The 27,742-nt window shown below is 38.3% G+C and overlaps 1 protein-coding gene and 1 pseudogene across 1 annotated transcript; one reads left to right on the forward strand and one right to left on the reverse strand.

The window, feature by feature from the left end:
- Positions 1-1,306: 1,306 nt before the first annotated feature.
- Positions 1,307-1,844, forward strand: LOC135715090 (putative nuclease HARBI1; annotated as a pseudogene).
- A 13,954-nt stretch (positions 1,845-15,798) lies between these two features.
- On the reverse strand, positions 15,799-27,622 carry LOC135715085 (uncharacterized protein K02A2.6-like). Its single transcript, XM_065238497.1, has 2 exons — positions 25,317-27,622; positions 15,799-15,901 (listed from the first exon to the last, which is right to left on the reverse strand). The coding sequence occupies exons 1-2, from the start codon at positions 27,620-27,622 to the stop codon at positions 15,799-15,801; spliced, it is 2,409 nt and encodes an 802-aa protein (XP_065094569.1).
- Positions 27,623-27,742: the final 120 nt, after the last annotated feature.

Raw genomic sequence — 27,742 nt, forward strand, 5'->3', positions numbered from 1 at the left:
GTTATTTTTTTAATCAATAAATTCGCCAACCAACAGTAAAATAACAATAATATATAATGTTATTGAAAAAAAATTATATGGGAAAATCACGAAAATTTCATTGTTAAGATACTTAACAACCCCCCTTTTTTATTGTAAATTTTCCATTTACCATGAAATTTATTGTTTTGTACAACATAAATCAAGGTAAATTTATTGTAGACGTAACAATATAAATCATTGTTAAGACAATAATTTTCGTCTTATTGTTACATTGTTTTTTAATGTATTTTTGTTGTTATTTTTTTTCGGGCAGTACACATGAATACCTGCCTTTAGAAATAACTTTCATAAAAGTGCGAACTAAATATAGAATTGGTGTAGAGGACAAAAACCTTTTTAAATTTATTTTCTAAAAGTTCCGTTCAAGTTCCGCCTGAGGCTGCTTAGAATGCTCTTCAATTATGGCACCGGAACTTTCAAGTTCTTATAACGACTTAAAAATGAGGCTGCTTAGAATTCTATAGACCACCTTCAACCAAGGTGCTTAAGCCATAAATAGCCTTTTATCAGAAATTTTGGTTACTTGGGTTACCAATCAGACTAAGGCCTTGTTGTCTTCTGCTGTCCGAAGAAGTCGTCTCCACTCTACTCGATCCATGGCCACACTTCGCCAACCTCGTAGTCTGCGAAGGGTCCGCAAGTCGCCTTCTACTTGGTCGATCCACCTTGCCCGCTGCGTGGCCGTAGAGCACCACCGGTCTAATCAGCGTCTTGTAGACTGTCAACTTCGTGCGGCGGCGAATTTTATTCGACCGGAGCATCCTCCGGAGTCCAAAGTAGGCACGATTCCCTGCCATAATGCGTCTTTGAATTTCTCTGCTGGTATCATTTTCGGCAGTCACAAGTGAGCCTAAATACACGAACTCATCGACCAGCTCAATTTCGTCACCGTCAATCTGAACTCGGGGTGGGAGGCTAACATTAGGTCATATGAATAAAGAGAGTAAAAGCTTTTACTTTGCTAAAATCCAAACGTCAAACCTTTTACTTCAGCATTTGCTCACGTTGATATGACAAAAGCTGAGATTTGAGTATTTACTTTTCAAGCATCTAAATCCATATGAATAAAATTGTAAGAACCAAGTATTTACTCACAAAATCCTGAGTCACCTGTTGGGCATGCTCAGATGAAATCGAACTGGTGAACTCGCGTGTTTTGTGAGTGAAATATACGGTGTAAAATGTACATGCGAAATTCACGTTAACGGTATATATCAAAATCAGAATCGTTCAGTAAAGATTTATAAAACTCGGCGAGTTGGAGAGATGATAACTTCAAGGAACTCTACCGATTTACTTGAGAAAATGTTGACTTTTTGTCGCAAACATTTTTGGAAGATAATTCAGAAACCCGAGGTGGTGCATTATCAAACAGACAAAGGATGAAGTGTTTTTAAGATACGTGAGTGATCCCGGATTCCAGGTAACATTTAATTATTTTTTTTCAAACTACAGTGTGCAAAACGATATGGTCCGTTTGTAAGGCGATCGTCGATAAATCAGCCGAATGGATACACTTTCCTAATACAGCGGTGGAGATGGAACAATAAAAGAAGTCATGGCAGAGAAAATATCGATTCCCCAGCGCCATAGGTGCCATAGATTTCACTCATATTTTGATCAAACGCCCAGGTAACTACAAAGATGAATTTGTCAATAGGAAAGGTTTAAACTCCTTCAATGTACAAGCAACATGCAATGCTACTGAACAGTTTACAAGTGTTGATTGCGAATGGGTTGGTTCGCTGGACGACAACGAGGACAAAAACGCCGTGATGCTATTGCATCATATTGCAAGGTGACCATGTTTGTTAAACCAGGAAAATACAAAGTCTTATACTCATGTATAACTAAAATATTTTTGTTTTATTTTTATTGATGATAGTAGCCTACTGTCTTACATGACTTATAAGGAATATACGTTTTGCACGGCTACCCCAGGTACAACGTAAATTCGTCTTATCTTGCACTGCTAAAGCTATGTTCAATTAGACGAACTATACGTTCTAAATGGTGTACTCACAGGCAAACAGACATAACACATTGAATATTCTTCAATATGGAACATCGTTGCTAAAATACTACCGCCATCTGTGATGGGTAGTACACTGAACAGACGGCGGTAGTGTGTAAACGTCAAACGCAAGGGTTATTGACTATGCGCGCCACAGGTGGCAGTACTACCAACTAAAAACATTTAAATTGATCGTTAAATGCGTATTCGATGAACAAATTAACGGTGTTATGTCTGTTTGTCTGTGGTGTACTCATGCATAACGTATATTCGTTATAAGTCAGGGTGCATAGTAGTAGTCTAATCTAGTCAATCTTCCGTATCTTCAACAACGTTAGCTTTCTTTTGAGCACCAACAGCTCCATTTCTTTCTCGTGGCGCTCATTTTGTTGGGTCTGTAATTGCGCCGTGTATTCCTGTTGAGCTTTTATCAGTTTGAGTTGTTCTTCAAGAATCTTTTTTTGACCGATGCTCTGAATGGGATGTCTTTGTCGTGTCATCTGAAAAGAAACCAGAAATAATGTTCTAAATAAGTTCACAGGATTTGTAGATAATAGACATAGACATGTAGATCAAGTCTATACTGCTGTTATACGTATTAGTCTCCCACGTTTCAAGCAACCATTCCAGGCGGTAGCGTTTGAAATTCCAGACATTGGAGCAGTTTATAATGGTAGCATAGAACTTATAGATCATGGCTCCACCTGTTTTCTGAGAAGACTTCCATGTAGATCATCTGGGGATTCGTCTTCAGAAGTATTTTCATGTGGAGGTATCTCTGTAGTCTGCGGAGTAACACTTCCACTTTTCGCCGAGACCCCAATCGAGACACCATCGGAAATAAAAAAGCAAACTTTTAATGAATCGTGAAGTTTGTTTTTGTTTGTTATTACTTAGTCCATACCGTCCGTCCGTACCGTTTATGAATAGAAAACAACATATTAACTAATTTAAACTAGTATTTACAGTAAGTGATTCTTCGTTTGCCAAATTCAAATTCACCGCTACTTCAAATTCACCGCTATTTCAAATTTTGCGACCTTCAACTTATTTTAGCAGTCATTGTACTTACATGAACGTTTGCTAGTACTGGGGTTTTCGACTCCTCCCATTAAATCAAAAAACTTTCTTTCCAACTCGTTCAAAATAATTTTTCGGTTTCCAGTCTGTCTACGATCCGTTTTTACCTTGATCCTTTGCTTCATGTTGTTGATTTTCTTCATGACTTGCCGAACAGTCTTATTGATCCCGTGTTGGACTAGCATCTGGATACACACTTCATGCATGGCAGTTTTTTTCTTTTGCTTCATCGCCGGCACTTGAGATTTTTCCAGCAGCGTTTTTCCGAAGGATATCAGAATATCCACAAACTTCGCATCTTGAATGCTTTTTTTTCTCAGCAGTTGTGTCTTCCGTTAGAGTCTGGTTCCCATTTTCATCATCCTCACCTAAAAATTATGGAAACGGCGTAAGTTATAAATCATTTTTCAATACTGATTTCCCTCCAGATATTCCTCGTTGAAGGAATCCTCAGCCATTTTCCCGTAAAGCTTCTTCGGGCACTTCTATTTTCATCCAAAAATATTCCTTCTGTCAAAAAAAAAAATCAAATCAAAACAAACACAAAACAGCTTTTTGACAGAGTAAAGCTATGTTTGAAATTCGAACTTACTCCGAGTAGAGTACAACTTTATTCATATGAATTTGAGTAAATGCTCAAACAGATTACTTTCCTCAAACTGGTTTGCTCATGAGTAAAGACTTGCTTTTATTCATATGACCTATTGTCTTCCCTAGAACCTCTTCCTTTCATGTATTTTGTCTTTGATGCGTTGATGACAAGTCCAATCCGTCTAGCTTCAGCCTTCAGTCTGATGTACGTTTCCGCCATCGTCTCAAAGTTCCGTGCCATGATGTCAATGGCATCGGCGAAGCCAAGAAGCTGGATGGATTTCCTGAAGATCGTGCCACTCGTGTCTATCACAGCTCTTCTGATCACATCTTCTAACGCGATGTTGAATAGCAGACACGAAATTCCATCACCTTGCCGTAACCCCCTTTGAGATTCAAAGGGACTCGGGAGTGTCCCCGATACTCGAACAACGCACATCACTCGATCCATCGTAGCCTTGACCAATCGCGTCAGTTTATTCGGAAATCCGTACTCGTGCATAATCTGCCATAGCTGATCTCGATCGATTGTGTCGTATGCGGATTTGAAATCGATGAACAAATGATGTGTGGGCACGTTGTATTCGCGGCATTTCTGCAGAACCTGCCGAATCGCGAAAATTTGGTCCGTGGTAGCGCGGGCACCCATGAATCCCGCCTGGTATTGCCCCACGAACTCTCTTGCAAATGGTGACAGGCGGTGGCATAGAATTTGGGAGAGTACCTTGTAGGCGGCGCTCAGCAGTGTGATCGCGCGGTAGTTGCAGCAATCCAACTTGTTGCCCTTTTTGTAGATTGGGCATACGACACCTTCCATACACTCCTCCGGTAATATCTCCTCCTCCCAAATCCTGGCAATTAACCAGTGCAGCGCTCTAGCCAGTGCTTCACCACCGTATTTTAATAGCTCACTTGGTAGTTGATCTACACCAGTTGCTTTGTTGTTCTTCAGCCGACCGATCTCCTCCTCAACTTCTTGAAGATCAGGGGCCGGTAGCCAGTCATCTTCTGCGCGTGCTCCAAGGTATGTTGCCGTGTCACCTTCGTTTTCTGCTGCTTCACCGTTGAGGTGCTCGTCATAGTACTGCTTCCACCTCTCAATCACCTCACACTCGTTCGTGAGAAGGTTACCGTCCAAGTCCTTGCACATATCGGCTTGCGGCACGTAGCCTTTGCGCGAACTATTTAGCTTCTCGTAGAACTTCCGTGTATCGTTTACGCGCTACAGATTTTCCATCGCCTCACGATCTCGGTCTTCCTGCTGACGCTTCTTCCTTCGGAAAACCGTCTGTTCCGCGCTTGTCTGTATCGCTCCACATTCAATCTCGTGCGGTGTTGCAGCATTCTCGCCCGTGCTGCATTCTTCTCCTCTACTAACAGTTTGCATTCGCCGTCAAACCAGTCATTTCTTCGGTCCAGGATTGCAGTACCTAGTCTCAAAGTTCCGTGCCATGATGTCAATGTCATCGGCGAAGCCAAGAAGCTGGATGGATTTCCTGAAGATCGTGCCACTCGTGTCTATCACAGCTCTTCTGATCACATCTTCTAACGCGATGTTGAATAGCAGACACGAAATTCCATCACCTTGCCGTAACCCCCTTTGAGATTCAAAGGGACTCGGGAGTGTCCCCGATACTCGAACAACGCACATCACTCGATCCATCGTAGCCTTGACCAATCGCGTCAGTTTATTCGGAAATCCGTACTCGTGCATAATCTGCCATAGCTGATCTCGATCGATTGTGTCGTATGCGGATTTGAAATCGATGAACAAATGATGTGTGGGCACGTTGTATTCGCGGCATTTCTGCAGAACCTGCCGAATCGCGAAAATTTGGTCCGTGGTAGCGCGGGCACCCATGAATCCCGCCTGGTATTGCCCCACGAACTCTCTTGCAAATGGTGACAGGCGGTGGCATAGAATTTGGGAGAGTACCTTGTAGGCGGCGCTCAGCAGTGTGATCGCGCGGTAGTTGCAGCAATCCAACTTGTTGCCCTTTTTGTAGATTGGGCATACGACACCTTCCATACACTCCTCCGGTAATATCTCCTCCTCCCAAATCCTGGCAATTACCCAGTGCAGCGCTCTAGCCAGTGCTTCACCACCGTATTTTAATAGCTCACTTGGTAGTTGATCTACACCAGTTGCTTTGTTGTTCTTCAGCCGACCGATATCCTCCTCAACTTCTTGAAGATCAGGGGCCGGTAGCCAGTCATCTTCTGCGCGTGCTCCAAGGTATGTTGCCGTGTCACCTTCGTTTTCTGCTGCTTCACCGTTGAGGTGCTCGTCATAGTACTGCTTCCACCTCTCAATCACCTCACACTCGTTCGTGAGAAGGTTACCGTCCAAGTCCTTGCACATATCGGCTTGCGGCACGTAGCCTTTGCGCGAACTATTTAGCTTCTCGTAGAACTTCCGTGTATTGTTTACGCGCTACAGATTTTCCATCGCCTCACGATCTCGGTCTTCCTGCTGACGCTTCTTCCTTCGGAAAACCGTCTGTTCCGCGCTTGTCTGTATCGCTCCACATTCAATCTCGTGCGGTGTTGCAGCATTCTCGCCCGTGCTGCATTCTTCTCCTCTACTAACAGTTTGCATTCGCCGTCAAACCAGTCATTTCTTCGGTCCAGGATTGCAGTACCTAGTGCCGCTGCAGCAGTACTACCTACACACTTAATTTTTTTCGCCGAGATTCCAACAGCCGAGTAGTTCTGCAATTTAGTTTGCTGAGGTTCAGTAAAATAATTGCCGAGACTCAGCTAACAAATATCATTTTGCTGCGATATCAGCTAACAAACATATATTTTGCAGGTATATCAGCAAAAGTAAATGCCGATGTAATCGGCTGTTGGAGATTTTACCGAGCCAGATTAAGTGTGTATGGCGGAACGGATTTCCCTCCAGCCATCTTCAAGAGAAGCTGCGCCAAGCTGCTCTTCCGTGGGTAGTGCAACTTCCAGCTGCTGCGCGTAGTCCTGGGCAACTCCGGCGTCCCGCAGTTGCTCAATGTTGGGTCGCGGCGTTCGACTTCGACGGGTGTTATGAACCGTCGAGAGTTTTGAGCGCATGCATACTGCAACTAGGTAGTGATCCGAATCTATGTTCGCACTTCGGCACGTGTGGACGTTGATAATGTCGGAGAAGAATTTCCCGTCGATTAGAACGTGATCGATTTGGTTTTCTGTGTGTTGGTCAGGTGATCTCCAGGTGGCTTTGTGGATATCCTTGGGGGGAAAAAGGTACTTCGAACTACCATTCCTCGAGAGGCTGCAAAGTTCACGCATTGTTAGCCGTTGTCGTTCGATACGGCATGCAGGCTGTTTGGCCCGATTGCCGGTCTATACATTGTCTCCCGTCCTACCTGAGCGTTCATGTCGCAGATGACGATTTTGACGTCCCGTTGCGAACAGCCGTCGTACACCTGCATCTTACCCAGCACTACAAAGCCGGTTCCCAGCTCGTTGGTGGTGCCACAGCTCTGGTAGAAAGTGGCCGCTCGATGCCCGCTTTTCCATACCTTTTGTCCCGTCCAGTAAAGTTCCTGCAGTGCTACGACTTCGAAGTTGCGTGGTTGAAGTTCGTCATAGATTAACCTATCGCAGCCCGGGAAGCCAAGCGATTTGCAGTTCCATGTTCCGAGTTTCCAATCGTAGTCCTTATTTCGTCGCGTAGGTCTGTGCCGATTGTTCCAATTAGTATTTCTTTCTTCAGTATTTCCAACTTTATGTTTTTTTTCCAGGGTGGCTTGTTGGGCCTGCCCCAACCCCCTGTCTGGCCGGGGGACCATCGTGCACAGCTCTGTTTAGAGTCCCACGCTGGCACTAGAACGGTGATCAGCCGCTCCTAACATGGAGAACAGACACCGTTTTGAGCCGCACCTCCATGGAGAGCAGATGCTCGGGTTTGGTGAAGCATTTCCTCTATCACCGTACTATGGTTACCGCGCCAGTGTTCGCGTCGCACCTCTTTACTTTGCTATTGCCGGACTGGCAACATTGCCCAGGCTACGCCACCCAGCTGTGTCTATGTTTTAGCTGGTAGTCTTTTGTTATGATATGACTCGGGGAGGCGTGAAGTAGGAACTTGTGAGGACCAGGACTAGGTATTCCGCTCCTTTCAGGTTGTCAACTCACCATTTTGTAGCCCAATTGTGCTAGAATTTTGCAGATGTACAAAAAGCGTGGTTCTATCTCACCAGCTAAGCGATCGGGGCGTCCTTCAAAGACAACTGACCGAATTGACAGAGCTATCTTGAAGAAGACGGAGCTGGACCGGGAACTATCAGCTCCGAAGATTGCGAAACAGATTGAAAACGAGTTTTTCATTCAACTGACATCACAATCCGTACGAAATCTTCTTCATAAGAAAAGTCTTAAGGGCAAAATAGCTCTTAAGAAGCCATGGTTGTCCGCAATATATATCAAAAAAAGATTGAAGTTGGCCCAGGACCACATGTATGTATGTTTAAATTAAATTCAAAAGCATGTTTATTTCAACAAAACATAATCTGGGTAATCAATTTTTAGCGTGTCCTTTTTTTTCTTCTTGTTTATAGTACGTTCAAACCGAGGTTCAAACCTGGGGGGGACGTGCTGTCAAATCAGCCTACTGATCATCTTGTATGAAACTGGTTCCAAACGTAAATAAACGCTGTAGGTTTCTTATGGCATGTTTACGTTTGGAATCAGTTATGCGAGGTAGGCGACGATTGTTCGTATTTGACAGCCACCTCCCCCCTTGGTTCAAACCTGGGTCTGGCGAAGTCGAATCGCAGCCAGCTTCAGACACTATCCAAGACGCATTGCAACAAGCTTTACTCTGTTCGAACGGTTGTCAAATTGATAAACAAAGCAAATGTGTGCAAGATTGTGAGTGACTCTCTTGAAATATCGATTGGTAATTGTAGTCTGTTGTAGTTCGTTGTTATTGTCGGTCACGTTTGACACCAGGAAACCCCACACCCGACTTTTGATTTTACTCTCGTTCTGTACAACAACAAAGCGTCGGACATGGTGTGCATTATGGCGTATCATTGCACAAAATATTTTCATATTATATTCGGCATGTAAAAGAAGAAAAAGTGGGTGTTAAAAAAGCTATGTTCTCCATACTCCTTCAAATTCCAATTAACTTGCCTAAATGCCATAATATTCAAGCAAAATTGATCCGTTCATTTATAACATCGTTTGAAAAACATGCATGAAAGTGAAGTAGAGACGATTCAGTAGCAAATCTATGATGCTGTAAGATTTTCTTGCTAATGTTTTGTGTACTCTATTTTTTTATATTTGTTTCAATAAATTAAAAAAAAAAACAAAAATACGTTTGTTCATGAAAACTATGAATATGTGTCCAAAAATAATAACAACTACGTTTTACTCAGATTACAATACTCCTTATCTGTTTCTTCCATATGAGCTCTTATAAGAACAGTAAAAAATGGTTCGATTTGACACTTCAAATTGGTTCGAAATCCATTATGAGTCCGCCAGACCCAGGTTCAGACTACAAAGTTATAACACGTTATAGCGCTATCTTGATGGTGGTTTCTGTGTTGCAATTATTTGACAACCGTTATAACATGTTATAACTCTCTAGTCTGAACAAGGCATTACATTTGGCAAACTTAACCGAAAACGGCCTGCAAGCGGCGAAACCGAAGTAGAGGGTCCGGAAACCCACGCAAGCAAGTGTTCCAAGCTCGACAAAACCGGTGGAACCTCACAATATCAACGTCAATCCGTCGTTTCTGATGCCGACCCGAATAGAAATTGTAATGCAGGAAACATCAGCAGACATCTTCAATACATTAAATTTTAACGTGTATTGCTGTACCCTTAATGTATTCAGACTTCAGTGCGACGTCCAAGTACATAAAAATACATTAGCCTCAAACGTTACATTAGAATCAAACATCTTGACGATGTAAAATTTGACATCAGAATACATCCAATAACAACAGAACCGTTGGAACTAAATTTGAGTTCCATTGAACCAGTAATTGAATTCTCATGTAATTTGATGTGTCGCATGATGGGTTTGACTTAGGGTTTGACTTTAATCAGATGATGACTTCTTCCACAGGGACACCCGGAATGTGTCCGGATGTGGCCAAAGTGGTTCTTGGAACTAGATTTGAGTTCAATTGAACTAGTAATTAAATTCTCATATAATTTGATTTATCACATGATGCGGTTGAGCTTGTAAGATATTATCACAGACAAACAGACATAACTCTCGCAAGTTGTTCATCGAACAAGCATTTAACGGTCAATTTAAAAGTATCGTAGTTAGTAGTACCGCCACCTGTGGCGCGCATAGTCAATTCCCTTGCGTTTGATGTTTACACACTACCGCCATCTGTTCAGCGTACTACCCACCACAGTGTACTCAACAGATGGCGGTAATGTTTTAGCGACGATGTTTTACAGTGAGAAATATACAATGTGTTATGTCTGTTTGTCTGTAATATTATTGTAAGGTTAAGATCTATTTAATAAAAAAAAAAAAACATACATGTTAGTTATAAAAAAATGAAAAATAAAGTTTATTGATGAAGTCATGTTTATGCTTACACTGTTTTTATTTTTATTAAATTAAAACCCATTGAAAAAGAAAATGGTGGTGAACAACCGTGAGCGCACCGGGCGCATGGGGCGGACCTAATGGCCGAAACGATCAGTTTTTTGACAGGTATCGTTTTCGCCTCAGGTGCCCAAATGTTGCAAATACCCACATACAGCGGGCTAGTCGCCCACGGCTCGCCCCCGGACCGCTCGGCGGACGGGACGGACTTGGGCGGACTTGGGCGACTCGAACCTCGCGGCGCCACTTGGTGCAAATTTGGTCGACGGCGCGCCGGGGGCGACCATATTTGCAACATTTGGGCGCCTGAGGCGAAAACGATACCTGTCAAAAAAACTGATCGTTTCGGCCATTTTGTCCGCCCCCAGGCGCCCCAGTGCGCTCCCGGTTGTTCACTACCATTTTCTTTTTCAATGGGTTTTAAATTATTAAAAATAAAAACTGTTGAAGCATGAACATTACTTCATCAATAATCTTTATTTATCATATTCTTAGAACATATCAGGCATAACATTTGATAACGGCACAAAAGCATTTGTAAACAAACTTTCTAAGGCCCTTTACACGTGAACCAAAGTACGCCCACACAAACCAATACCACTTTCGGAAAGGTGATAGTTGCCCCTAGCCGATGATGTTGTTGGTTTGCGTGAGCGTACTTAGGTTCGCGTGTAAAGGGCCTTAGAAAGTTTGTTTACAAATGCTTTTGTGCCGTTATCAAATGTTATGCCTGATATGCTTTTTTATTAAATAGATCTTAACCTAACAATAATATCTTACAAACTAAGTCAACCCCATCATGTAACACATCAAAATACACAGGAATTCAAAAACTAGTTCAATGGAACTCAAATCTAGTTCCAAGAACCACTTTGGCCACGTCCGGATACATTCCGGGTGTCCCGGGGGAAGAAGCCAACATCTGATAAGGGTCAAACCCATCAAATTACATGAGAATTCAATTTCTGGTTCAATAGAACTCAAATCTAGTTCCAAGAACCACTTTGGCCACATCCGGACATATTCCGGGTGTCCCGGGGGAAGAGGCCAACATCTGATTAGGGTCAAACCCATCATGCGACACATCAAATTACATGAGAATACAATTTCTGGTTCAATGGAACTCAAATCTAGTTCCAAGAATCACTTTGGCCACATCCGGACATATTCCGGGTGTCCCGGGGGAAGAGACCAACATCTGATTAGGGTCAAACCCATCATGCGACACATCAAAATACATGAGAATACAATTTCTGGTTTAATAGAACTCAAATCTAGTTCCAAGAACCACTTTGGCCACATCCGGACATATTCCGGGTGTCCCGGGGGAAGAGGCCAACATCTGATTAGGGTCAAACAAATCATGCGACACATCAAATTACATGAGAATTCAATTTCTGGTTCAATGGAACTCAAATCTAGTTCCAAGAATCACTTTGGCCACATCCGGACATATTCCGGGTGTCCCGGGGGAAGAGACCAACATCTGATTAGGGTCAAACCCATCATGCGACACATCAAAATACATGAGAATACAATTTCTGGTTTAATAGAACTCAAATCTAGTTCCTAGAATCACTTTGGCCACATCTGGACATATTCCGGGTGTCCCGGGGGAAGAGACCAACATCTGATTAGGGTCAAACCCATCATGCGACACATCAAAATACATGAGAATACAATTTCTGGTTTAATAGAACTCAAATATAGTTCCACGAACCACTTTGGCCACATCCGGACATATTCCGGGTGTCCCGGGGGTAGAGGCCAACCTCTGAGTAGGGTCAAAGCCATCATGCGACACATCAAATTACATGAGAATTCAACGACTGGTTCAATGGAACTCAAATCTAGTTCCAAGAACCACTTTGGTCACATCCGGACATATTCCGGGTGTCTCGGGGGAAGAGGCCAAGTCTGATTAGGGTGAAACCCATCATGCGACACATCAAAATACATAAGAATTCAATTTCTGGTTCATTGGAACTCAAATTTAGTTCCTAGAACCACTTTGGCCACATCTGGACATATTCCCGGTGTCCAGGGGGAAGAGGCCAACATCTGATTAGAGCCAAACCCATCATACGACACATCAAAATACATCAGAATTCCATTTCTGGTTCAATGGAACTCAAACCACTACAAGAACCACTTTGGCCACATCCGGAGATATTCCGGGTGTCCCGGGGGAACCCGAATAAAAATTTACGTTTGCCTAACGTTTGATGTCTACATCAGCATCGAAATAAAATATATTCCTGGCGTCAAACATTAGAAAACATTGCTATTTAGATGTAACGTGAAATAAAAATTTTCTATTCAAATGTTGTTCTGACGTTGAGAATTTTAATCGAATTATTATTTTTTAGATGATTTTAGCCGTACAAAACGTTAAAATTTAACGTTCTTCGGGTGTTTTCAAATGTAGATGCTTCCTGATGTTGTCAAATGTACAAGACATTAAAACAAAATGATTTTCGGTTTTGTTTGATTGCACTAAGAACTTATTGTTTTCGGATGTTTTCAGATGTGCAAAACATTAGAATCTAACTTTTTCAAATGCTTTCAACCATACAACACATTAGAATTACAAACATGATTTTGTAAACAGTACACACCATTGTTGTTAGATAACGTTATAGAAATGCACCTTAGCTAACCTAATATCATTGTAGCAACTCTCTATGCGGCATTGGAACCATGCCATCAGCGCGCTAAGAGTTATTAGACTACTGACATAGGCGCCAATTCGTGGATGACGAGGCACTAGGTGACGTTACAACGTTAACTTTAACTTAACTTTAACTTAACTTTAACTTAACTTTAACTTAACTTTAACTTAACTTTAACTTAACTTTAACTTAACTTTAACTTAACTTTAACTTAACTTTAACTTAACTTTAACTTAACTTTAACTTAACTTTAACTTAACTTTAACTTAACTTTAACTTAACTTTAACTTAACTTTAACTTAACTTTAACTTAACTTTAACTTAACTTTAACTTAACTTTAACTTAACTTTAACTTAACTTTAACTTAACTTTAACTTAACTTTAACTTAACTTTAACTTAACTTTAACTTAACTTAACTTTAACTTATCTTTAACATAACTTTAACTTAATTTTAATAACTTTAACTTATCTTTAACATAACTTTAACTTAATTTTAATATAACTTAAATTTTAACATAACTTTAACCTAAAATTAAATTTAACTTTACTTTAAATTTTAACTGAAATTTACCATAACTTTAACATAACTTTGTCTTTAACCGAACATTAACTTAACATATCTTTAACTTAAACAAAACCTTAACGTAATTTTAACTTACATTTAACATTACTTTATCCTAACATTAACTGAACTTTAAATTAACTTAAGCATTTACTTTAACTTCAACATAACGTTAACTTAACTTAAACTTAACTTAAACTTAACTTAAACTTAACTTTAACTTAACTTTAACTTAACTTTAACTTAACTTTAACCTAACTTTAACTTAACTTTAACTTAACTTTAACTTAACTTTAACTCAACTTTAACTTAACTTTAACTTAACTTTAACTTAACTTTAACTTAACTTTAACTTAACTTTAACTTAACTTTAACTTAACTTTAACTTAACTTTAGCTTAACTTTAACTTAACTTTAACTTAACTTTAACTTAACTTTAACTTAACTTTAACTTAACTTTAACTTAACTTTAACTTAACTTTAACTTAACTTAAACTTAACTTTAACTTAACTTTAACTTAACTTTAACTTAACTTTAACTTAACTTTAACTTAACTTTAACTTAACTTTAACTTAACTTTAACTTAACTTTAACTTAACTTTAACTTAACTTTAACTTAACTTTAACTTAACTTTAACTTAACTTTAACTTAACTTTAACTTAACTTTAACTTAACTTTAACTTAACTTTAACTTAACTTTAACTTAACTTTAACTTAACTTTAACTTAACTTTAACTTAACTTTAACTTAACTTCAACTTAACTTTAACTTAACTTTAACTTAACTTTAACTTAACTTTAACTTAACTTTAACTTAACTTTAACTTAACTTTAACTTAACTTTAACTTAACTTTAACTTAACTTTAACTTAACTTTAACTTAACTTTAACTTAACTTTAACTTAACTTTAACTTAACTTTAACTTAACTTTAACTTAACTTTAACTTAACTTTAACTTAACTTTAACTTAACTTTAACTTAACTTTAACTTAACTTTAACTTAACTTTAACTTAACTTTAACTTAACTTTAACTTAACTTCAACTTAACTTTAACTTAACTTTAACTTAACTTTAACTTAACTTTAACTTAACTTTAACTTAACTTTAACTTAACTTTAACTTAACTTTAACTTAACTTTAACTTAACTTTAACTTAACTTTAACTTAACTTTAACTTAACTTTAACTTAACTTTAACTTAACTTTAACTTAACTTTAACTTAACTTTAACTTAACTTTAACTTAACTTTAACTTAACTTTAACTTAACTTTAACTTAACTTTAACTTAACTTTAACTTAACTTTAACTTAACTTTAACTTAACTTTAACTTAACTTTAACTTAACTTTAACTTAACTTTAACTTAACTTTAACTTAACTTTAACTTAACTTTAACTTAACTTTAACTTAACTTTAACTTAACTTTAACTTAACTTTAACTTAACTTTAACTTAACTTTAACTTAACTTTAACTTAACTTTAACTTAACTTTAACTTAACTTTAACTTATATATAGCATAACTTTAACTTAACTTTACTTGAACATAATTTTAGCAAAACTTCAACTTAAATTGAAACAAATTCGCTATAAATTTATTTTATTTTTAGCATAAGTTTAACTTTAACATAACTTTGAATTTAAATTAATTATAACTTAACATAACAATAACTTTAACGTTACTTGAACTTCAACATAAATTTAATTTATATTTAACTTTCACATAACTTATACATCAATTTGAATAAATTTCACCTTAACATAATTTTAACTTACCATTAACTTATCGTTAACTTAAATTTTACTTAACTTTAACTTAACGTTAACTTAACTTCAACATGATTTTAAACTTACCTTTAACTTAACTTTATCTTAAACATAAATTAACTTAACTTTATCTTAACATAAACATAACTGTAACTTACCTTTAACTTAACTTAAACATAACCTTAACTTAACTCTAGCTTAATTTTAACGTAACATTAACTAAATTTTAACTTTTGTTTTAACAAATGTTTATCTTACCATTAACATAACTTTAACTTTAACATAACATGAACTTAACTTTAACTTTACTTTAACATAATTGTAGCATAAAATTAACATAACTCTAACTTAATTAGCCGAACTTTAACTTAACTTCAACATAATTTTAACTTAAATTTAGTTGTTACTTACTTAATTTAACTGAACATTGAAATACCTTTAACTTTTACTTAATTTTAATAAAAATTTAACTTAACTTTACCTTAAACATAAACATCGGGATCCGGCATCGGCATGCGTTGCATCGGTAAGGATTCCTCCAGCGGATCAGTGGAAGCAGCCGGCGTAATTAGTGGAAGCAGTCGGCTGAAAAAAATATTTTAAAAAATCATCAAAATTTTTCATCTGTCAATTTGTAATTAATTTCAATTTGTAATTAATTTCCAAAATTGATCCGCTGGAGGAATCCGGCTGAGTTATGCATCCTAACTGATGCAACGCATCAATAAGGATGCTCAACTCAGCCGGATTCCTCCAGCGAATCAATTTTTAATAATAATTACACTTAATATCAAACTGTTCAGTACTTACCATCAACTTTGCCATCGGAGGCCAATTTCACGACGCGGATAAACGCGTCTATACACGCACGATATGAAAAAACGACTGACCACGTAATCAGTCGCCGCGAAAAAAATCACAAAAAAATTGCTAAGTTCCATCCGCCATTTGGTCGCCCGGCGGATGAAATTACTCTAGCGGAGCGAGTCGCCTTTCGTCCGGATCCCGGAGCGCCATTTGGTAGCCCGGCGCACAGAGGAGTAACTGGAACAAAAACCTGGCCAAAATTATATTCACTGGTTTTTAGCAATTTTCTGCTAATATATATTAAAATATTTAATATTAATAGGTTTTTAGACTTCTGTTAACTTTAACTTTTAAAATCCATCTGCTTAGCAGTGCATATCTGGCCTTTCATCATCCATACACACAAAAAACAAAAATTGTATCATTAAAAATACTGACCTTTCAATTTAAAAGTATCCACTAATTCGTTAATCTAGCAATGACAACATTTAATACAACTAGGTAGTTTTCAATTTAAAAGTAAATGTTATGGTTTTGTCTTGTACTTCTGAAAGTGCAAATGTTGAGCTGTCAAAATCACTTCTTCATTGGGTGGACTTCTACTCATTTATGAGTAGTTTTAGAATAGTGTGAGTGCATAAAAAGCGAAAACAGTCACGTGTGTATAGGGATCAAATGAGTTTAGCAAACGTTTGCCTCAATTCCGTTAGTAAAATGTGCCCCAATTCGATCTGTTTCAATTCACAAATGGAAGACCACGTAATTATTCATTCGCGGCGATCGAATGCGGCCTGAAACGTTATTTTTAAACCGATTTAATGTGGACAATTTTATCTACCGGCCTGAGTGTTTGGACATGTGGAAAGTTCCGCCATCCATCAAAAATAGGAACATGTAGCGGGATTTTAATAAGAGGAAGCATAGTCGCTCGAACACACCACATTCGAGACAATCTGCCGGATTGCGGATAAAATGATAGTAAGTATATATAGGCACCATAACGCATTGAAAATAAATTATCTGAAGTAAAATCTTCCCCTTGTTTTTTTTTTTTAGATCCAGAACAATTTCTCGTATCCGTTAGATCCCTCGTTGGATCCCCAGTGGAAACATTCCTACACTAGTAAAAATTCACACATAACTAATAGAAAATTTCTATAAAATATTAAGCATAATATTCATTTGGCCACACATAATTAGATACCATGGAACAAAACACATAAAGATTATGTGTCATATAAACAGTATGTGTGATCACATATAGAGATGATATGTGCAAGTGAGATTTATGTGTCTGGCATATAGAAACTATATCATAAATCTAATTGCAAAAATCTATGTGTGGAACACATAGAAACAATCATTGATTTTTTCTCAGTGTATGCGCATCTGAAAGTGGCCAGTAATTCGGTGGAAATGGCCCGTTCGTCAAGCAATCCACATTTACATTGGAAAACAGATTTACATATAAACAGGCCTCTGGACTAGGAAATATCGCAAATCGCGTCGTTTGCTGCAGCTGCCCGATCAAGCATTCTTGGATCGGAGGATTTAGAAATTATTGAACAGTGCATAATAAATGTATTTATTAACCTTTCAATTACATATTAGAAACTGTAAGTTTTACACAGCACTAGAACTTAAAATAAAAAAAAATATATTTTTATGATGAAAATTTTGTTATTTCAATTGAAAACTTTGACATGACATTTCAACTGTATCAAACTTTCATGCCAAAAAGTTTGTTGTTAAACAAAATTAAACCAGTATTAATTTCAACACTGTAATGCTTTTCATTTGACAGTTGTACAATTTATTTTGAAATTTTAAACTTTTAAAAGTAGTAAACGGGCAACTCTTAATGTGAAAGTTGGCTGACTTTCATTTTAAAAGTGAACCGCTTTCTACCAAAAAGAACAAATGCAAACTTTTAATTTTAGCAACGATCTTTTTGATTGTAGCAATGACTTTTTTTTGTGTGTACGAATAAAAAAAGTAATGGGTTTTGAAAGTAGGATTTTTTTTATTCTTCTGCTTAATATAAGGATTATTTAACAACAAAGAGTAAAGAAACTATCCAAGAATCATTGCCCTGTAATAAAAAAATAATAAAAAATAACGAAAGTTTTAATAACACAATTTGGGATTTCTTACGTTCGATAAGTTAGAATCTTTGTATTCAATATTGAGTAGTTTGTGGTTACCGTGCACAGATTCTGCTTTATTTTCATTCGTTAGAGCAACCGTAACGGTCGTTGTTATTTGCGCGACTATTTTAACAGCGCACAGCGCTCTCATTTTAGTTTAGTCACTCTTCCCTACACCGGGCGCTGCTATCGCGGTTATCAATTTACTCGCCGTAGTCCGTACCGGTAGTGAGCATTTTTACATTTCTACGAATAGCCGAGGGGGACGACTCTATCTACGATGCAAAAAAGATTGTGTTTTGCTGTGGCTAGCTGCGCGCACGCTGAGTAGATAGAAAGAAGATTGATGACGATTCTGAAGATTTCCTGCAAAAAGATGATGAGTGATGCAAGTAGATGCGACAAATGAAAGAAGATTTTTCGAAGATTGATTCGCTAGTGTGAGATTTGTGGAGCATCTAAACTTGAGATTTAGATGTGTCGCCCCCCTCGCGAATAGCAACCTTTCTGCAGCGCTGCTATCGCGCTGCTAAATTTGGTAACGCGCTTCTCACCGAGAAGCCGACTGCTATTTTAGTTACTCGTATGGCAACCCCCGATACGGTAGGTGCGCTATGATGAGGGCTGCTAAAATGAGTTTAGTAGCGTACCGTTACGGTTGATGAAAGGCCAGATATGCACTGCTAAGCAGATGGATTTTAAAAGTTAAAGTTAACAGAAGTCTAAAAACCTATTAATATTAAATATTTTAATATATATTAGCAGAAAATTGCTCAAACCCAGTGAATATAATTTTGGCCAGGTTTTTGTTCCAGTTACTCCTCTGTGCGCCGGGCTACCAAATGGCGCTCCGGGATCCGGACGAAAGGCGACTCGCTCCGCTAGAGTAATTTCATCCGCCGGGCGACCAAATGGCGGATGGAACTTAGCAATTTTTTTGTGATTTTTTTCGCGGCGACTTATTACGTGGTCAGTCGTTTTTTCATATCGTGCGTGTATAGACGCGTTTATCCGCGTCGTGAAATTGGCCTCCGATGGCAAAGTTGATGGTAAGTACTGAACAGTTTGATATTAAGTGTAATTATTATTAAAAATTGATTCGCTGGAGGAATCCGGCTGAGTTGAGCATCCTTATTGATGCGTTGCATCAGTTAGGATGCATAACTCAGCCGGATTCCTCCAGCGGATCAATTTTGGAAATTAATTACAAATTGAAATTAATTACAAATTGACAGATGAAAAATTTTGATGATTTTTTAAAATATTTTTTTCAGCCGACTGCTTCCACTAATTACGCCGGCTGCTTCTGCTAAGGCCTTAAAATCCAATATCAATCTGAGTAAGAAATTAACCAGTAATAGACCCCCATACGGTAGGAGCAAATACACAACTTAACAGCAGCAGTGACAATGTCGCACACTTCCAGGGTCAGTTGTTTATAAACAGTTGCTACCGCGTCGTCAGCGATGCGCGCTGGCTTAACTAGGTGCTTCGAGAAAGGTCAAAGTAAACATTGGTGAGTAAGCATCCTACATAGCCGTTCCTACCGCGAGGAGCATTAATTCTTGTTAAAAAAAAAAACAGACACTGACTTTCCAAGAGAAAAACTATCTGTCTCGCTTTATATGTACATACTGGAGAAAAACTATTGTGTAGAGTTTAAGTAACAAATTCATGTATAAAAGGTTTCGAATAATAAAGAATCGGGGCAGTTGTTCTGATGAGTTTATTATCCGAGGTTTGCTAGGTGCGGACGAGCACAGTTCCAACCTCAGTATAACTGATTCATCAAAGAGCTTTTTCCATACAGTAGAAATGGAATTGCACTGTCTTTCATTTTACGGAGAAAGAAAGACCACGCGAGTTGTTGCTCTACGTTGGGCACTTCAACACGGGAGTGAAACATGGATGCGCAACGGAGTATGGGCGCTTCATCTGGTGACAGCGGAAACTAAACCGCTATTTTCAAGTGTTGGAACGCCAAAATTTCGACTGGCTAAAATCAGTAAGTGTTAAAAAACCAAAAAGTGACTTTGATTAAATTACAAAAAAGGAAAAAGTGAACTAGTGATTAATAAAGAGTACAGCACATTGGTGCACATCTGGTCAACTATAAAGATATGGGGACTTCATCTGGGAACTTCATCGCAGACTCAACAAGGAATAACCCTGATCCTGCTCCTGATAGGGTGAGTACACAGTTAAAAAAAAAAATAAAAAATTGTGTAAAGTTCTGATACATTACCGTATTATAAATATTTTACGCGTACAATATTATAAATAGTATACATTTCATCTTTGTAAGCAACATTTCTTGCAAGATGCTTAATGCTTAATCAACCACTTTAAGGGAACGTTAAATTAATTTAAACAAATTTAAAAGGCCAACAGGCAAATTTGATTAACAAAGCACAACACATGAAAAAAAAAATTTGTCTTGAATTTACGCTGAAAGCGTTTTGTATCCAATTAAATTCACGAAAAGGCAAGATAATAGCAATATCCATAATTTAATAAGAGACTGAGAAACAGTCGCATTTTTTCTCGTTTGCTTCGAAAAACAAACAAAAAATGGCAGAGTTCCCAACTGAAAGAGCTATTCAATGCATTCCAGAGTTCAGAGGCGCGGCCTCAGAATTACGATCGTTTTTATACCAGTGCGATTTCTTCGCTAAGAAATTGCCAGTAGAAGAATCGCATGAACCTTTAATTCAGGTAATTTTGATGAAATTGAAAGATCCGGCATCAGGGTATTTCAAACGCATTTATGCGGAAACATGGCCCGAAGTGAGAACCAATCTCGAAAGAGAATTTGGGACAAATGTTAAGCTGGAAGAATTTTTTCAGAAAATCGAAACTTTGGAACAAGGACCAAACGAATCCTTTCAAGATTACAAAGATAGGGCATTAACATTAAAAGATCACGTGGATGAATATGAAGAAAATAATGCCAAAGGCAGAGAGTCATAAAAATATGGCAAAATCACCTTCAATGAACTAGTCAAATGTTTACAGGAAGAGTGTATCTACGAAAAACAAATTGAGGATATCGAAAAAAGACTTCAGTGTATTCACATCGCTGAAAAATCAAAATCACAAAGGAACCGAAATAATTGGGATAATCATGTTAATCAACCCAAATATTTTAACCGGTATCAACGAAAACATCAACAAAACAATTCGTTCGATAGAAAATTCAGACCTCATAGAGATTTTCCGAATAATTTCGTTAGGTCTAATCAAAGGCCGTTCAATGGAAATCAAAATGGTTACAGGAGCACGAGTTACGAATACCAAGAAAATAATAATTTTAGCAGAAATATGAATAACAATAATTCACCGACTAGGTCAGACAATTACAACAGGAATGATAACGGAAACTACAACATAAATTACCAAGGTGAATACAGCAATAGATACAATGACGAAAACCGCAGAGAGAATTTCAGTATCAGAGGTAATTTCAACACAAGACATAAAAAACTAAAATTCCGGAATCCTGGAAAGACACATGTTACAGATTCCCAATGTTTTCACGCTGGGATAAAATTTGACCCAATCATTACAACAAACCATAAATATCCAATGTTCGGTGGAAATAACGGAGATTTCTACTGGTATATGTCAACAGCAGAAAACCCGGAGTTCTTTTGCAGATACTATTTTAACACAAGTAAAACCGAAAATTTTATGCACAAAAGTATAGCATTGAAAGTGGGAGCAAAACTGATAAACCCACTTAGTGTGGCATATACAGAGATAGACGGAGAAGAAGAAGAATCATTTGGAGACATTTGGGTCAATTTAAAAATAGGCAGAAGTAACATACCAATAAAATTTAACTTAGTTCATAATTTAGCTGTACCAGCCACAATAGGCACAGCATTCGCAAGAAATCATATCGAAAGTATAGGTGGGAGCTTCAGATTTGCAATCTTCAAAAGCTTCTCTCATCCTATAAATAAAAAATATATTGATTATATACATAGAGAAAGTAGTGTGAAAGACATTAAACGATATGTGGAAATTGAACCATACGTTTTTAAAAAGGACATGGTAGGAGTTACAGCGGACGAAAATATAATTGAGAGAAATAAGGAGCTTTCAAGTAAAAATAGTAATGAAATAGAATTTAATTTTCACGCAATAATGGGGAAACAAAATAAAAATAAGCAATATAATAACAGCGAATCAACCCTTTATAATATAATATCAAATAAAATAGCACTTAAAAAAATCTATTCTAGAGATAACTTATTTTTTGTCGAGATACCTACATCTAATAACCCCGCATATAGGCTGCGATGTTTACTCGATACAGGTTCATCAGTAAATCTGCTCAGATATGAAGCAGTCAAATCGCTAAGAATAGACCAAGTAAATACAAATGATACTATAACAATAGCGGGAATTGGTGGAAATACAAAAACAATGGGATCAGTTAATATAGGTTTAATCATAGGAAACATAGTATTCCCAGCAAAATTTCATTTAATGACACATTTATTAGTACCATGTATACTCGGAGGAGAGTTCCTTCAAAAACATGTAGCACAAATTGGAAGAAATTTTGAATACGCCATTTTTGAGCTTGACACTTGCAAGAAAAACTATAAGGAAGACGAGTGTAAAGATTTTACACAAGTCCATACATTCAATGGAATGGAAATAGATGACCCGTCGGAAAATGATTTTTATCATGAAGAATATAATGAAGAAGAAAGTGAATATGACGACAGAGAAATGTTGGACTTAAATGCTGACATAGACTACGATGTTGTCAAATACAAAAATATTAAAATGCTTCAAGGACACGAACGATATAATAAAATCTTCGAACAGATCGAACTTGATCATTTATCACGAAGCGCTTTAGAATCAATTGAATCAATTTTAAGTAATTTTAGTGATGTGTTTTTTCTTGAGGGTGATAAACTGACCCACACAGATGCGGCAGTGCACGAAATAGAAACTTCAACGAACGTACCCATTAATAAACGGCAATACAGATTCCCAGAAGCAACAAAAAAGCAAATTAATGAAGAAATCGAAGAAATGTATAGGCAAGGTATCATCAGACCAAGTAAAAGCCCATGGAATGCACCAGTCTTGTGTATACCAAAGAAGGACTTGGATGCAGCTGGAAATAAGACATATCGAATTGTAGTGGACTTTAGGGCTTTAAATTTGATAACTAAGCCTTTTGTATATTCAATTCCACTCATCAATGAAATCATGGATAATCTTGGGGATAGTGTATATTTTTCAACATTGGATTTAAAATCAGGATTTTATCAAATCCAAATCGATCCAAAAGATGTCGCTAAAACAGCCTTCTCAACCCCAAAAGGACACTTTGAATTTACTAGAATGCCTATGGGATTAAGGAATAGCCCATCAACTTTTCAAAAATTAATGAATACGGTACTATACGAAATCGGAGATGTTCGAGCCGTTGTTTATCTGGATGATGTCATCATTTCAGGAAGAACAATCGAAGAACATAATGAAAACTTATATAAAGTGTTGCAAGGACTACGCAGACATAATTTAAAATTGGAACCGGTAAAATGCAAAATTTTAAAAACAGAAATCAAATATCTTGGTCATATAATAAATCAATATGGTATTAAACCAACCACAGAAAATGTAGAAAGTATACAATTGATGAAAAGTCCATCTACAGTGAAAGATGTTCGATCATTTTTAGGTACAATTAATTTTTACAGGAAACGATTTATTGAAGAAGGATGTAAAATTTGTATGGACACGTGAATGTGAGGAAGCTTTCGAAATGCTTAAAACATGCCTCATATCTGAACCTTTGTTAGTGAGGCCTAATTATGAGGATACATTTGTCATCAGCACAGATGCTAGCAATTACGCGATAGGAGCGGTGTTATCTAATGAGAAAACTGTCGATAGACCGATCGCCTTTGCGAGCAGGGCATTAATAGGTGCAGAAAGTAGATACCACACAATCGAGAAAGAATTATTAGCGATCGTTTGGGCGGTTGACTATTTTAGACATTTTATATTTGATCAAAAATTCATTGTTTACACAGATCACAGGCCTCTAATTTCAATTTGGCGGTTAAAGGAAACGTCACCCACATTAACAAGACTGCGACTTAAGCTGCAAGGTCTTAATTGTGATATACGCTACAAACAAGGGAAAGAGAACATTGTTGCAGACTTTTTGTCAAGGCTACCATGCACGAAGGAAAACAAAAACGTCAACCAGATTCAACCAACAAGTTATTGTCAGGGGCAATCAAGGTTACAACGTTGTAATTGTAAAAAAGGTAACGTAAACATTAAGAATCAACAACATACGTCGGTGTCGTGCCGCTTCAAGGGCATTATTCCAGCCGACTTCCGTTTACCCGCCATGGCTCCAAAAAAACACGTCTGCTAACGCCAAATGTAACCAACAGAATCCTTGTGCTAGCCTCGAATCGAAGTCGAGTATGCTACTTCGTTAATTTCCCCTTTCCGAATCTCTCCAGTTCGGTTTGGTGTCTTCTCACTCCATCATTCTAATTTCATCATTCTAGCCTATCTCCCTCTAATCCGAAAAAGACTCGCTTCCTGATAGACTTCACCTTCGTTCCGATTACTCTATACCATATTCTGTTCTCTCATTCTCACCCCACGTTCATTCGGAATTGGTTAACTCTCGTACTGGAAACGATTTCCGAACTTTGGCTTTCAACCTCGGCGATCGTTTTCCGGTTCAGATTAGTATTTCGATTTTCGTGCAGTTATGAGCTTTCTTTACATACACACAGATTTGCGCATACCCTTTTTTCTTTGTAATTACTACCCCGATCTCATTTGATTTACCTTGTACACGCTTTGGTAGAATTTACTTTTCTTACTAATAACTGTTATACCTACTACAATATTCCCCTTCTGTACTCTCTTGTTTGAAATCAATATTTTTTTTTTATTTTTATAGTTCAATATAATAATGTATTTTTGTAATAGCGACAACTGATTTATTTATTTACTGGTAAATACGATAAACAAAATTATTATCAAACCTCGACGGTTTATTTAGTCCACCTCTAGAACGAAGATTTCGCTCAATTGGCTGAGAACCCATATCTTCTGGAATGTCCGTCATTCCCATCTGTGACCGAGTTGGTGTTGAATCATTCTGGATAGCACTGTGTGGCCCACTGCCCTTCGGGTCCATTTCCTCTGTACAAGGGGCCAGTTTTATGTCGTGGACGTTTCGAGCGTACTGAATACCGTTCCCGCTCATTACTACAACTTTTGCTCCTTGCCTGGCTATAACTGTATAGCGTTCCGATGAAAATGAAGAGTCGGTTTTCGATCTTCGTTGTTGATGCAGAAGAACTACATCTCCAATTTTTATGTCTGACTCCTTCGCTCCTCTGATCATGTCTGCATGCTTTTTGCTGACGAGCTTAGCCTCCGAATCCCTCTCTTTCAGATCTATGCGATCCAATTCCTTTTCTTTATCCTCCTTCCATAGGCTTGGAAAGGTGCCACGAAACTTCCACCCCACCAATAGCTCGAATGGTGTCGCTTTTAGTCTAGCATGGGGCACAAGAGTGTTGTGATTATGCACGAATCGTTGAAGAGCAGTTCGCCAATTAATTCCTTCTATCCGAGAAGCCGCCAGGACCTTAATAATCCCTTGATTTTGCCGCTCTACTACTCCGTTTGACTGCGGACTTAATGGAATAGCTTTTCTTACTCTGACGCCCTTCTCCTCCCAAAAGTTACAGAAATTCGAACTCTGGAACGGTGGGCCATTGTCGCTCTGTAAAATCTTTGGACAGCCCCAAAGTTTAAAAATATCGCAAAGGGCCGCATTCGTACTTTCAGCGTTCAAGTGATGCATTTCGATGACGTACAGGAATCGTGAGTACGTATCCACGACAACCAAAAACTTTTCTGAACCAAACCCAGTTACTGTAAGGAAATCTATTTGAAGGATCTCCAACGGGCCATCTGGCAATTCACGGGATGAAAGCGGGATTGGAGGATTTTTCCTAGCCAACAATGCACAGGTTTCACATTTTTTAACGAAACTCTCCGTGTCCGATGACATTCCTGGCCACCAGAAAAATTCTCGCATGATCCTCTTCACGGCAACTTCCCCAACGTGACCACCATGCGCCGAATGCAGAGCTTTTTCGCGCAATGATTTTGGGAGTACGATTGTATCGCTTTTGAAGATTAGGGAACCGAGGTTGTGTAGATCCTTTTTCTGACACTCGTATCGCCGCAAGCTCTGTGGCCACTTGTCGAACATCAAGGCCAAACATAGGTTTTGCATTTCCGCGTCTGTCTCCGAATGTTTTTCAATTTCGTCCAGCGTGATATTCATGCCCCCGTCCAGAGCGTACAAAAGATGATTCTCATTTTCAGCTTCAAACGGCTCTGCCTCCTGAGAACACTGAATCAAGCGCGACAAGGCATCCGCGACGTTATCCTCACTAGCAACTCTTTTAATTGTAAAATCGTACGGTTGCAGTCTCAGTGCCCACGCCTCGGCTCGCGAGACAGCTCTCTTCCCTATTCTATGTTGGCAGTTATAGATGAATTCGTTCGCAGTTGCATCCGTCCTCACTGTAAATGATCGGCCCGTTAGGTAAAACGAAAATCGCTCTACTCCCCAAACTACCGCCAAGGCCTCTCTGTGCGTTTGAGGATATCTTTGCTCCGTTGATGTGAGACTTTTGGAAGCACACGCGATAATTCTTGGGATGTTTGCGTTGTTGAACTGAGCTAGAAAAGCTCCCAAGCCAACAGGTGACGCATCTACAAACAATTCCGTTCTGTCCGTTGTACTGAAAAATCCTAAAGTCTTGATCCGATTCAACGTTTCCTTTTGTAGGGTTGCAAACTCCGTTTCCTCTTTGTATGTCCAATAGAACTTTTCGGCACTAGCCAACGTTCGTAAGTGCTCTGTCTCCGTAGCACGGTGTAACAGAAAACGGTCAACGAAGGTGATTAGCCCCAGGAAGCTCTTCACCTCTGAACAGTTTACTGGCTTACGGAAATCCCTGATGGCACTCAATTTCTCCTCCTCGATTTGCCAACCATCAGGGGTCAAAATGAAACCTAAAAACCGCAGTCTCTGGCTCTGAAACACGCACTTCGTCTTGTTGATTTCCACTCCATGTTCTCTAAGACGATCCAATACTGTAGCTAAGTTTAAGTCGTGTTCCTCTTTGGTCTCTCCGAATATCAAAATATCATCAAGATAGTTTTTAACGCCTTTACAGTCCCCCAGAATCTTTCGCTGAAGCACTTCTTGGAAGATATCTGGGGCGTTACAAAGTCCGAATGGCAGTCTGATGCAACGGAACATCCCAAACTCTGTCATAAAATTCGTCAAATGGCGACTGTCTTCGTGGAGCTCAATATGAAAAAATGTATTGCTTAAATCAATGGTTGAAAACCATTTAGCTCCTTTCAAATCTGCCAAAAT

This window comes from Ochlerotatus camptorhynchus, unplaced genomic scaffold, assembly GCF_037179485.1.
Source record: "Ochlerotatus camptorhynchus isolate MF236.1 unplaced genomic scaffold, CSIRO-AGI_Acam_v1.1 ptg000801l, whole genome shotgun sequence".
Taxonomy (NCBI): domain Eukaryota; kingdom Metazoa; phylum Arthropoda; class Insecta; order Diptera; family Culicidae; genus Ochlerotatus; species Ochlerotatus camptorhynchus.